This window comes from Phytophthora ramorum (assembly GCF_020800215.1).
Source record: "Phytophthora ramorum isolate Pr-102 chromosome Unknown Phyram_PR-102_s0007, whole genome shotgun sequence".
Classification (NCBI taxonomy): Eukaryota; Oomycota; class Peronosporomycetes; order Peronosporales; family Peronosporaceae; genus Phytophthora; species Phytophthora ramorum.
In genome coordinates this window covers 2,314,043-2,327,192 of record NW_027150653.1, presented here as the reverse complement: position 1 = coordinate 2,327,192, position 13,150 = coordinate 2,314,043, and the positions used below count along the sequence as shown (strand labels likewise).

At 54.2% G+C, this 13,150-nt stretch overlaps 5 protein-coding genes across 5 annotated transcripts; 3 read left to right on the top strand and 2 right to left on the bottom strand.

Annotated features, from left to right (window-relative positions):
- Positions 1 to 133: 133 nt before the first annotated feature.
- KRP23_8761 (uncharacterized protein) lies at positions 134 to 1,603 on the bottom strand (the record flags this gene model as incomplete). Its single annotated transcript, XM_067894240.1, has 5 exons — positions 134 to 342; positions 422 to 836; positions 892 to 952; positions 1,022 to 1,158; positions 1,223 to 1,603. The coding sequence occupies 5 exons, from the start codon at positions 1,601 to 1,603 to the stop codon at positions 134 to 136; spliced, it is 1,203 nt and encodes a 400-aa protein (XP_067743693.1).
- A 294-nt stretch (positions 1,604 to 1,897) lies between these two features.
- Positions 1,898 to 3,489, top strand: KRP23_8760 (COP9 signalosome complex subunit 1; the record flags this gene model as incomplete). The annotated part of the gene is made up of 6 exons (XM_067894239.1): positions 1,898 to 2,194; positions 2,271 to 2,491; positions 2,573 to 2,771; positions 2,834 to 2,953; positions 3,046 to 3,264; positions 3,346 to 3,489. 6 exons carry the CDS (start codon positions 1,898 to 1,900, stop codon positions 3,487 to 3,489), a joined length of 1,200 nt encoding a protein of 399 aa, XP_067743692.1.
- Positions 3,490 to 3,756: 267 nt separating this feature from the next.
- KRP23_8759 (uncharacterized protein) lies at positions 3,757 to 6,090 on the top strand (the record flags this gene model as incomplete). Its single annotated transcript, XM_067894238.1, has 2 exons — positions 3,757 to 4,182; positions 4,255 to 6,090. 2 exons carry the CDS (start codon positions 3,757 to 3,759, stop codon positions 6,088 to 6,090), a joined length of 2,262 nt encoding a protein of 753 aa, XP_067743691.1.
- A 189-nt stretch (positions 6,091 to 6,279) lies between these two features.
- Positions 6,280 to 7,482, bottom strand: KRP23_8758 ([Pyruvate dehydrogenase (acetyl-transferring)] kinase, mitochondrial; the record flags this gene model as incomplete). Its single annotated transcript, XM_067894237.1, has 1 exon — positions 6,280 to 7,482. The coding sequence occupies one exon, from the start codon at positions 7,480 to 7,482 to the stop codon at positions 6,280 to 6,282; it is 1,203 nt and encodes a 400-aa protein (XP_067743690.1).
- A 3,687-nt stretch (positions 7,483 to 11,169) lies between these two features.
- KRP23_8757 (uncharacterized protein) lies at positions 11,170 to 12,919 on the top strand (the record flags this gene model as incomplete). Its single annotated transcript, XM_067894236.1, has 2 exons — positions 11,170 to 12,009; positions 12,824 to 12,919. 2 exons carry the CDS (start codon positions 11,170 to 11,172, stop codon positions 12,917 to 12,919), a joined length of 936 nt encoding a protein of 311 aa, XP_067743689.1.
- Between the last annotated feature and the right edge of the window lie 231 nt (positions 12,920 to 13,150).

The window sequence follows — 13,150 nt, the reverse complement described above, 5'->3', positions numbered from 1 at the left end:
TCGTGCGCAAATGCCTGCGTGAGCTTGCCGTGTCATGATCGCGACCGGAAGGTGACAGCTTCATTGAAACGGATCGCAAAGTGATGCATCAAATCGCATGGCGCTGGTAAATTTGCTATGATTCCAGTCACGCTTACAACGTAGCGTAGACTGCTTGTTCAATCAGCATCCGCGCGGTTTCGTTACTCGGTTGTACCTCCAGCAGCTGCACGGCGGCGCGATGCGCTAGACTCCATCGCTGAAGACGCGTAGCGCAAGTTCCGAGACCGACGAGCGCCTCAATGAGTTGCGGCTTCAGTTTAATGGCCGTCTCGTAATGACCCAGCGCATTGCCGAAGTTGCCTGCAAACGCAGCAACAGTAGGACAATTGATACTTTAGCAATAGTGCAGACATACAGATACGATCCAAGCAAGACCCACCGCTCTGGTACTCCACCATGGCTAGTTTGTTCCACGCGTACGCGAACTCAGGGAAATCGTGTGCTACATGCGTCAGCATCTCGCGCGCTTCGTCCCATTTCTGTTGGCCCGCCAGCTCCACAGCACGCTGCACCTCATTTTGCGCACTCTGTCCACACTCTCCAAGCCACATACCCTCCAGACCAGCCATTGCAAACTGTACGATGGTACTGTCATCGCAGCGCAAGTACGTCAAGAGCTGGTCTTCGCCAGCAGACTGAAGACGGATGATGGACGGGGTGGCGACAACGGTATTCGCCGTTTTGGGCTTCTCAGCGACATCACTTGGGTACCGAGCTGCCAGAGCTTCCGATGCAACGTGGTGGGTCCCATCAAAGCCGTCAAAGTACAGCAAAAGGGCCGGGTGCACAACAGCCTGCCAAAAACAAACATGAGACTTCCATAAACAACTCAAACCAAAAATGCTTTACCTTTGGAGCCTCATCCAGACGGATTTCATCTTGAGGCACATTGTACAATTTACTAGCGAAGCTACACACAACATAACATTCATCAGAAAAGTACCGCCTTCCGCATATCAAGCTGATACTATCAGCACACCTGAACCCCGGACTGTGCGGTAGAATATCATACACAACCCCCTCCGTCGTCGCGTGCCATGCAAACACCACTCCTCTCTTCTCGCCCTTCACTTCCACCACATCCCCAACCAGGAACGCAATTGAGCTCGGCCTCTCCTGCAAGATAGCATATAGCATTCAGCACTTGAACATATCCAACTTTCTCAAATTTAACATCTACCTTGATTCCGAACACGCCTTGATCCTTGAAATCCTGGATGAGCGCGTTGTGGTCGTCCACGCCCTTGAGCGCCTCGAACGCCGCGTCGATACGGGCATCCAGCACCAATTTGTCTCCATCTCCAACGGGACCCGCGAACGCTGCGCGCACAATGGCCGCAAAGGCGCGGGTTTGTGCCCTGCGCCTTAGCACCGCAAAGTCCTCGAAGCGCCGCACGAACAAGCGCTCGCGCTGCCAGTCGCTCTTGACGCCGGCGTACGAGGCAACGGAGCCCGACCGCACGGCACTGTACAAAGTCCGACCGGCCTCCAAGTCGCGCTGCAGCGTCTTCGTTGAGCGCAGCAACGTCCGATACAGCGCGAGCACCACAGCCGACGTCATGATCACTTTTTGTTATTTACCGCGCTCATAGTAACTTACGGTAAGTTACATCAAAATACAACGTTTCAATATTTTTGTAATCGTGTTACGTAACTAGCCCCACACTATCGGAAGTGGAACAGGGCGTCGCTTTGACCTAATTTTTGTATGTCGAAAGTTTGAAACCTGTTATTTTTGTGCTATGTTATATCATTTAACCTTGTTGTGTGTAATACATCAAAACCATTTTCTGCCAATGAAAACGCAAAGGAAATCTGCTTGATCGAAGTCTTCTTAAGATACGCACGAGAAAGCATGGAGGGCTTGGACGTGGAGGCCTACGCCGCCAAGTACATCGGCCGTAACCGCACGGAGCGGCTGCTGTTCCTGTGCAAGACGTGCCCGGCGCTGCAGACGGAGGCCAGGCGCGTGCTTCTACGGGAGCTCAAAGGCGGGCTCAACATGGGGCTGTACGTCGAGGTCCTGGGCGACAGAGCGCAGGACGAGGTCAGCTTCGTGGACAACGTCAAACGTAACGCGGCGCAGCAGCACGAGCGGCTGGAGCAGGAGTTGAACTCGTACAAGTCCACGATGATCAAGGAGAGCATCCGGGTAAGTGTACTTACACCAGTATAAACGTACTGGAAGAAGCACTAAATGTTTTCTGGTATGTGGATTATATTTGTAGATGGGCCACAATGACTTGGGGGATTTCTACTACGAGTTGGGTGATCTGCCGGCTGCACTGAAGAGTTTCGCTCAAGCGCGGGACTACTGTACCACGGACAAGCACATTGTGGAGATGTGTCTGAATGTGAGCAAAGTGGCGCTGCATATGCGCAACTTCGGCCACGTGACCAACTATTTGACCAAGTTGGAGCAAGTGAACAGCTCTCAGAGCGATCCCATGTACGGTCTTTTAGTTATTGTTGTTGAAGTGCTGTTGGCATTAATTCTTGCTTCTTTTTTTTTAATGTTTTGATCATTTAGTCTGAAGTCGAAGATCGCGTCGGCTTTTGGGCTTGTGGCACTGCACGAGAAGAACTACCACGCAGCAGCGTCTAAGTTCATTGAGTGCAATGCTGAGATTGGCGCAAATTACAGTGAAGTGCTGCATGCCGAGGACATCGCGCTGTATGGCGGAATTTGCGCGCTGGCGTCTTTCCAGCGAGAAGAGCTGAAGGAAAAGGTGGGTTTTGACCAGCAGCGGGAATGGCATTCATGGGCTAATGCTGGATGTGATTTTATCAGGTGATCAACAACCCGTCGTTCAAGGCCTTTTTGGAGTTGTTGCCGTGGTTGCGTGAGCTCATTACCGACTTTTACTCGAGCAATTACGCGTCGTGTCTGCAGACTCTGGAGAAAATGAAGGTGCGCCGCAGCCTGAACAACAGTATTGCAATTTGTCAAAGTGCTAACGCCGTTTTTATTGTGATTGATCGCTTGGCTACAATCACTTACAGCCCGAGCTGAAGCTGGATTTGTACCTGTGTGAGCACGTAGAGAAGTTGTGCAAGGAGATTCGCAGTCGTGGAATCATCCAGTATTTCTACCCGTACCTGTCTGTTGACCTGCACCAGATGGCTCACACTTTCAATACGCCGACGGTGAATCTGGAGAAGGAAATCTGCGAGCTGATTGCTGCCGAGCGTTTGCATGCACGAATGGATTCGTATCAAAAGGTTCGCGTGGACGCGCGTTGGCTCACGAGTAAGCTCTTATATGCGGTTGTTCCTAACAACTTCTGTATTTTTTACTTGCAGGTGTTGTATGCTTATCATCCGAACCAGCGCGCTGCCACTTACGACCGTGCATTCGAAGTGGGCCGAAAATATGCTGCGGAGTCGCGCAATCTGCTGCTGCGTATGAGTCTGCTGAAGAACAACATCATTATCCGCGACACGTAAAACCGCACGATAAGCACTTATCGCGGCGTCTAATCAAACATGCAAGCCCCGATAGTTACAGTGTCGCCCGACTCACTGCACGCAGCTAACCTCTAATCGTACGTGGCTTCGCTATTTGCTGGGTTCGGATGCACTCACATAATGCCGACTCAAAATAGCTGGGCTTGCGTTGTTATGTTTTCGGTTTTATTGTGGCTGTTTGCAAAAAGACATCGCCGTGTGTTAGTGCTGCTGGATCGGGACCTCACTTGAACTCTTTTGTCTTCTATGAGTGGCGCGCTAGGAGATCCGATCCCCGCACTGAACGCGTCTGAGTCTGGCGATGAGTCAACAAAAACGATGACAGTGCCCGAGTCGCTGGAGTATGTGCAGCATGGATTGGGAGTCCACACGAGTGCATCGCGCGCTATTTTCCTACATATCTGCCAACGTCTGACTCGGCTTGAAGAAAACATGAACGAAGTGCGTGGCGACATCTATCAACTACGCTCCGATACCAACCAGGGCTCGGAAACCGTGCGAGGCGAAGTTTCGGGCGTTCACAACAGGGTCAACAGCATGTCTTCCAAGTTGAAAGAGTACGAGAGTGCCATTGAGGTGTTTCAAAATGACATGCGTACGCACCAAAATCACCTATCGGTGCTGTCCACCACGGTCAAGAAAGAGAAGGAGCATATTAAAGTCGTTGATACGGTACGTTCAAAGAACGAAAGCCTGGCTACTACTCTGGTAATGTGCATTTAACACCGTCATACTTGCTTATAGAAAGTTGAGAATCATCGCCAGGATTTCAACAACCGCTTCGTGGAGCTAACGCAAAAATTCCATGAGCTACCGCTTCAGCTGGCAGCGTTGCAGCCAGCACCTCCCGTGCTTGCGCCTCCTCAACAGTTCACATTCCAGACAAATGACGAGAAACTATCCCTGAAGACGCACCTGCACCGCCTTGATGGTACCCAGCGCTCACAGGGGTACACGGACCTTCAACCATTCACTATCCCTGACGACATGAAGTCAAAGGTTGAAACGCGAATTCGGCAGCAAGAGGCAAGCAAACGGGAAGCGGATGCTCGATCTGCCGCCGAATTATCTGCCGCATACCGACGGCTGCAACTTGCTGCAGCCAACAGCAGCAACCCGAGACTCAGTGAGATCCATTTGAACGTGGACCAATGTCAGCAAGAGCTGAAGCGTGCATTTCAGCTGATCCGGACCTCCAACCTTCAGCTCTACTCGTACTGTGAGTCCAAGGCAGAACGAATGGAAACCATGGCACTACAAAACGAACTCAAACAATTACGCAACCGTCTCCGTGAGATTGAGAGCTCGCCTGCGGTACATCGGCCAAAGCAGCTCCAGTTTCAATTTGGTGGGGAGACGACTGGTACCGCCTCAGATGGATTAATGGTGGGGGCAAAATCTACTCCACCGAGTATCAAAAAGGGATCGCAGCATCTAACCAGCTCCCAAATCCCCGTACTGCGTGTTTCACTGTTGGAGTTATCGAGGAATTTAAATCTGCTCAAGCATCGCTGGAAGAAGCACAAACGACTGAATCCAAACAGCGGTGCTAGCGTGAACCCGGTGGCTCAAAAACACCTCGACAAGCTAGTGGCTTTGATCAACGACGCGTACGCTACCATGGCGGAGGAGCCTGTAGACCTCGCCGCTGCCGAGGCTCATGTGGAAAAAGTTGGTCGTGTGCTGGGTTCGGACTTTTCAATGCAAATTCTGGCGCTGTTAGGCGGGCGTACCGACGAGCCTGAGAGTTGCCGGTTTCCTGTTGCTATCACTGCACGTGCTGCAGCCGGCGAAATGGCTGCTGCGTTGTGCAGATACTCTGAAGCGTTCACCGACATGTTTTTCCGCCACGAAGCTGACAATAAGGTGGCTACGGCTGCGATGAGTGAGTGGGCCTCTGAAAAGCGTACGTTGGAAAACGTAAGTCGCGAGGTAAGTTCACTTACTCGCAGTCAGCACATATTGGAAGTTACGCTTGCGAAACTAGCCGCTGCGATGCAGAAGAAAGGGTTTGTTGCTGTCACTGAGGCGGAAGTTATGGCTGAGGCTGATGTGTTACAGTCATGGTCAACTCTAGGTGGCGAGTTACAGCAGCTAAGAGGCCAGATAGAAGCCATGGGCAAGCAGTTTGTCACCGAGACAGACCTTGTAGAGGTGCTGCGAGATTTTAGACGTGAGCAGCAGAAAACAACTCGCTCAGGAATCGATGGCGTCGGTATCGGGTATCGGTACCATCCTAATGGGGCTGCAGCACCGCCAACTTCACTGGACTCACCTTCATCTGCCTCACTGTTGAAGCGCTCACTGTCGGTTGAGAATGAGTCGTCCGCGAACAAGATGCTAGCTGCAATCACACTCGAACCACCAGAAGATCGACCGAGGTCCCAGACAAAACTGGATCCGCTGCAGGTGAAACTCAACGGTGAGTCGAGGTCTTATCGGAACTCGGCGTCGTATGGCAGGGCTGACGCAAATGAAAATATTGGAACTGGGGCTGGAGCAATCACGAGCAGAATTCAGGCACGGGCGCAGATGTTACGGCCGAAAAGTAATGCAGCGCGACCGGCCAAGTTGGACTAGCTAGACCACATGTACAACAACAGAAAAAACATTCTACATAACACGTTATCGGGGAACATCCACATATCTGCAGCACGGCCTCCGTCGCGTTCTATTACAAGTGAACTGCACTCATTAGTAAGTGTGCCCAGCCAATATTCAAAGCAAAATCATAAAGTCCAACCTCCTTCTCCTGCTGTCACCAACTTCTTACGGGAGTGGCTCGGATGCGTCGCCCACGCGCTTGAGATGCAGATAGGCGTCAGTGCCGTACCCTTCCATGGAGATAACCTGGAGATCTCCGCCAAAGTAGCGTGCAAAAAGCCGACTAATCGGCAAGCCATACCCCAGTCCAGCCAGCGGGGAGTCTCCTCCGAAGTCATTGGGTGCCTCCAATCTCTCGAAAGCTTCCGAGTCCGCCGTCGTGTAGAGATACGACCATATACGCGAGACCGACGAGCGCGGGATGCCTCCGCCTTCGTCCGAGATCTTGATGGACACGTCCTCATTGTCCTCTCCGTCGGCAATCACGATCTTAATCGGGGGCATGTCGTTGTCCACCCCGTGGAACTCCACCACCGCTCGCATCGAGTTCTTAATCACCTCGAACAGCATGTGGTGCAGATGGCTGGGCACAAAGGGCATGGAGAAGTCCGTGTGGCCGTGCAGTTCCACCTCGGGGGCGTCTCCGTACTGCCTCAGACACATGTGTCTGGCCGTGTCAATGGCCGCCAGAGCGATCTCGGCAGGCGACGTGCTCTCACAGATGCAGCCCACCCACCCATCCTCCTCGTCATGCAGCGCAATATGCTGACTCATGAGCATCCGGATGCCGATGCGAGACATGTAGAACGCGTCCAGGAACGAGTGCAAGTCCGACAAGTCGGCGAACTCTTGAGAGCGCAAGTACCTCTCGCCCAGTTCCTTGCTCTGACCTCCATTGCTCTTGGCTGAAAAGGACTTGAAGAGCTCCATCTTGAGCTCGTGCACCCCTTTTGCCATGGTGTAAAGCGTGCCACTGTGTCGGCCTTTGATGCTCTCGATTAGGTCGCGGAACGCCAACTCGTCCTGGTACGTCTCCACCTTGGGGAAGGCCAGCAGCTCCTTGGCCGAGTTGACGTACCATGCGCGCACCTGCTGCACCGACGGCATGTCGCTCAGTCCGTGCGGGAGGTTCTCCAGGTTCTTGATGCGGTGCGCGTAGCGGACGGGCATCTCCCCGTGCAGGAATCGCGCCGACTGAATGAGCTTCTGCGGTGAGATGTCTGTGCCGAACTCAAGCAGGTACTGCAGCGACACGCCCGTCTGTGGGTGCTGCGCCAGCTCGTCGATCTTGGCCGCCATGTTGGTGAGACTCGAGACACCGCGGCGGAGCGGCGGAGAGGCGCGCCGTATTGCTGTCATGGATGTCATGGCTGAAGCAAATAAGAAAGTGACGTGAGGAGAGCTGTCGAGCTGGGATTACAGTGCTGAATCTTGATTTGGTTACAAATAATAGTATCTATAATGGACGGATATAAAGTTACAAGATGCAATTGCAAGGTTGAATCGTAACAATAATTTATTCAAAGTCAGAGGTAGATAGGATATGTAGCGGAAATTTGGGGTGCTTACTGTACGACATCTGGTGCTTGCGCGTTCTTGTGTTCTTGTGGCAGACAAGTTTACAGTTGAAGTTTACCTGAAAGTAGGGGAACTAAGACCAGCTGGAGGACTCGGCTCAAGCCGTGAGTCAAGGCTTGCACGGTGCAGCGCAATGTTGAACACTGGAGAGCATATACCTGTATTCACAGATAATGCTACTGCTTACTAGCGACAGTAGTGAGTATATTATTCACAGACACCATCGATTGACTTTTAACTCGCAAACGCTACATTGTACTGCACCAACGGCTTAGGACGGGTTGATGCGCACGTGCATGGTGATGTGGCCGCCCTCCGACGATCGCGGGACCCAGAGCAGCAGTGACCCACCACCTGAACCGGGTAACCCGAAGAGACCAGGACGCCACCGATCCAGGTACATGTTCTTGTCCTGCAGCTCGGGGATCGTGGAGTCCCAAGTCGTCGTGTCACCAGCGCCGACGTCGACTTGCGTGTACTCGTCTCCGCCGGTATGGACGACCACCGTCACGTCCTTGGTGTCGGTACTCTCGAAAATGAGGTGCACGACGGCGTCGCCCGAGTGGGTCCAGGATCCATAGCTGCCGGCGAAAGCTTCGTCCATTGTCGTGAGACCCAACGCGTCGAACAGCGTTCCGTCGTCGATTTCGCCAAGGTAAGCGGTCGGACCACAAATGGGCTGCACGAACTGCGAGGCCATGTACGCGATACCCGTCGGGTCGATTGTTGACAGCACCACCAGTCCCATATTGGCAACCTGCAGCATATACTCGTCATCGGCCACGTCCTTCCCCCCGTCGGTCTTGCCTGCATAACAGAACCAAATTACGTTAGCAAACGTCCAACAACCCCACCACCAACCACCAACCAAGTCGGTACCTGTGTCTATAAGTTGATCCACGATGACCTGAAACGTCCTACGAAGCAGGTCACGGGTCTCGTAGGCCGCCGTCAATGTTTTAGTGGCCAGCAGCTCGCCCATGCAGTTGTTGGTGACGATAGGAATGTCGTTCAACACGATGGAGGATTTGTACACCTTCACCCGAACGTCGTGGACGGAATCAACCACACTGCGGTACTTGAGAACAGCACGGGTGACGCGATCAGTGAGACGCTGAAGCTCGTAGCCACAGCTCGAGTTCTTATCGATGATCTCCTGGAGCTCGTCTACGGTCGATTGCGACGAGTTGGCCATCTCGTTGCCAGATAGTAGATTCATAACATTCGCTCCGGTCGAAATGATTTCGTCGCCGTTGGTGATCGCCTGCTTCACAATACCTTCCACGATGACGAGCACAGTATCCACAACCTTGGTACCTTTCGGGATCGGAAGGCCCAGACACCTGCATACGGCAACTGGCAGGTCTATGAGAACGACATCAGCCTGGTAAGCCACGGCGAGCAGCTCCGCGGTGTCTCCTTGAGGAGCTGTAGTCTGCTGGTAGCGCAGATAATAGATTAAGCCTCGGATGACCTCAACGAGAGCTTTTGTGCACGTGACTGCCCATTTCACAGTTTTGTACAGAGCTAGAATCTCACCAAATACTCCACCGGTTGCCACATTGAGTGCCACGGCGACAACGGAACCGATCTTGGATAGTATTGCTAGCGCACAGTCGTCATTTTGAGGAATGCATTCCAGCGCGCAAGAAACTGGGTAGGCCATCGGACACTGCGCAATGCAGTCGTCATCGTCTTTGCCGTAACCTAGCGGACAAATGTTGTTGCTGTCAAACGCTGCCGTCTTCCGATAGCACGCGGTGTCACTTGATTTGCCGACAGCAGGACCCACCCAGTTACGAATTGTTGTGCCGTAGGTGCCGTTGCCTACGCCCGACGGGTCAGTCAACATAATGTTTTTGGCCGACATTCTCGTCCAAATAGCCCCGAGCTGGTCCACTTCGTCATCAGCTCGACCGTAAAAGCCACTCAACATGAAACCCTCAGGGGCTGTAGCGATACCCGTGTTGTCTGTCTTGGTTCCACCGGAGATCGTATTGCCGGCACTTGTCGTGAAACTAAGAAAGAAGACACGGGTGTGCTTGTCTTTCTTGTCCCAGTGAGCCTCCATTGAATTGATGTACTCGCCTTCCGCGAGAGTTAGCGTCTGCTCGGTTCCACCTTTGCCGCCATGCGACATCGTCACCTCTGCAGGCTTGGAAACCTGGAACGCTATCGCATCGACTCGCTTGTTCGACCGAATTGTGACAGAGGTAGCCGTCTGACCGAACTTAATATCGTTAATGTCTGAGAACGCGTTGCCATGGGGTCCACCGAACAGCTCACCAAGAGCAATGTCTTCGTCGGCAGACACGGGAGCGGAGACGGTCTCGTTAACGGCTTCAATACTTGACCACACCGCGCCCACGAGATCGATCTCGTCACCGAACCGGCCGAAAAAGCCGCCCAACTGGTAGCCCTTTGGCGCCGTCACCGATCCCTTCTCGTCGGTCTGGGATCCGCCCGAGACCGTGTTGCCAGCGCTCGTAGTCAAACTGAGGTAGAAGATGCGAGTGTGCCCGCCCTTTTGACCCCAGTGTGCCTCCAGCGTGGTGATGTACTCGTCTGGGCCAAGTGTGAGGGAGTACTCCGTGCCACCAGTTCCGCCGTGTGTAAACGTCATCTCCTTGGGCCCTGATACTTGCATTCCAAGACCATCGAGACGCTCACCCGCTCGAATTGTGACGGAGCTGACGGTCATCCCAGACGTGGCGGCTAGCTGGTCGGAGAACTGGTCTCCGTGAGGCCCACCGAACGACTCGCTCAGCTGCACGGGCCGCTTGTTCGCCTTCGTGTCGACCTCCGACAAACTACCTGCAATATCTGCAGGAACGACAGTGCCCGGCGAGGAGATTTCCGTGTCTTGGGTAGGAGCTGGAACGGGCGTCGGGGCTGGCGTGACCAGCTCGATGTACGCCCAAACTGCACCCAGCGTGTCGATCTCCTTGCCGGCTTTCCCGAAAAAACCACCGAGTTGAAAGCCTTCAGGCGCCGTCAGGGTGGTCTTGTCATCGGTCATTGATCCTCCGGCGAGGGAGTTGCCAGCGCTCGTGACGAAGTTGATGTAGAAAATACGCGTGTGGTCATCCTTCTTGCCCCAGTGAAGGTCCATCGACTTGATATACTCGCCCGCACCGAGCTCGAGTTTCTTGAGGTCGCCGCCAGTTCCACCGTGCGTGAAAGTGATTGTCTTGGGGGACGTGACGTCCATCATGATGCCGTCGAGGCGCTCGCCAGCATAAATTGAGATGGCGCTAACGATTTGTCCCGAGTTGACGAAGTTCTTGTCGGAGAAGTCGATGCCGTGGGGGCCACCAAAGCTCTCGCTGACCTGGATTGAGTCCTTCACAGTCATTCCCGGTTCGGCAGGGGCCTCCGTGCCTGCTGGAGGTGCTGCTGCGGATCCCGCAGTGGACGCGGCTGTAGATGCTGCCGTTGACGCTGCGGCCGAGCCTGCTGCTGCAGATCCCGCAGTGGATGCTGCTGTCGACGCTGCGGCCGAGCCTGCTGCTGCAGATCCCGCAGTGGATGCTGCTGTCGACGCTGCGGCCGAACCTGCTGCTGCAGATCCCGCAGTGGATGCTGCCGTCGACGCTGCGGCCGAACCTGGTGTTGATCCGGCAGCTGAAGTTTCCCCTGACGCCGCGGCTGAGGTTTCAACAGACCCTGCGGCTGAGAGATCCGTTGACCCTGTCGCAGAAGCTTCTAGTGACGCTGCTGCGGACGCCTCTGCGGACCCCGCTAGAGACGTTTCTGCTGATCCCGATGCAGACTCAGCGGCCGAGCCCTTCACTGACACACCTTTTGACGAATCTGCTCCGGAGGCTTCAGTCGACCCCGTGGCTGTGGGATCAACAGATCCTGACGCAGAAGCTTCCAGTGACGCCTCTAGAGAGGATTCTGTCGATGCCGATGCATCTGCAGACTCGGCGACCGAGCCCTGCACTGCTGGCATGCGTTTGGGGGCATCTGCCGAGGAAGCTTCGGCTGATCCCGCTGCTGAGAGATCCGTTGATCCTGCCGCAGAAGCTGCTATTGACGCCGCTGCAGAGTCTGCTAGAGACAATTCAGCTGACCCCGATGCAGACTCGGCGGCTGAGCCCTTCGCTGGTTTACCTTTTGGTGAACCTGCCGCGGAGGCTTCAGTGGACTCTGCAACCGAGGCTTCTGTCGACGCTGCGGCCGATGTTGCAGCAGACCCAGCTGACGACTCCGCTGCAGGCAACCCACTACCCGAAGCAGCGGTGGACGTGCCAGCCGGGGCTTCCGTTGCTGCTGGAGCAGGAGCCTCTGTGGCCGGAGCTTCCGCTGAAATTCGTGTCCAAATCGCTCCCAACTTGTCGATCTCATTGCCGTCCTGACCGAAGAAGCCTCCAAGCTGGAACCCTTCGGGTGCAGTCACCGTGTTCTTTGAGTCTGTCTTCGATCCTCCTTCCACCAGGTTGCCGGCGCTCGTTCCGAAGCTCAGGTAGAAAATGCGAGTGCGGCCGCTCTTCTCGCCCCAATGGGCCTCCATCGACGTGATGTACTCCTCAGCACCGAGCGTCAACTTGTTTTGGCTTCCTCCAGTTCCGCCATGGCTAAACGTCGCTGCCGTCGGACCCGTAACTTCCAACGCGACACCATCGACGCGCTCACCCGCGCGAATCGTAATCGCCCCGATCGTTTGTCCTGCTGCGACCGAAGCTTGGTCCGAGAACTCGGTGCCGTGAGGACCACCAAAACTCTCGCTCAACTGAACGGGGTCATCCGCTGCTAAGGTCCCGGGGACGACTACCAGGAGTAGGCATGTCATCGCCTGTAGTATCATCGCCAAAGCACATGACCTCATGCTTCCGGTTTGGCGGATGGTAAACTGGCGAGTGTGCTTTCATAGGAAGTTTAAATGGCCTGACTGACAAGTTACGGGACAAGTGTTTACGCCTTGGCTCTGGAGGATTTGAGGCAGGCTGTCTTTAGCAAGCTGGAGGTTAATTGGATGGCTAGATTAAATTTATGCGCGGGTATGCCTACGATTGACAGCAAGATAAAATTGGGATTGGTAGTGGTCGCTCCAATCGCACTTTTCGCTCCGGTCAGGAGTCCTGTTGACTGTATGTGGCGAAGGGAGCACTGGCACATGGTGCAGTAGAACTTGCGGCTGTCGCCGTCCTATCCCAACATCTCGGAGAGCGTGAACGGCATCTCTCCACTTGAAGTGCGTGAGGCCTACTTCCTCCGGTCGTGAATGATTGCCGAAGTCCAATATTGTGCTTCCACGCAGGACTCGAAGTACTTCTAGTGACGCTTTTAGTCTCGGATTAATGCTTTTTGCTTCAAGTGGTGAGTGCGTGTGTGCCCCCCCCCCCCCCCCCCCCCGGTATGTGGTTGACCTGACTTCCTACACAGTACCTGTGCTCCGAAGTGCATGTACATGTGCATGTATCCTACACGACATGTACTTCGAAATCGCACGCAT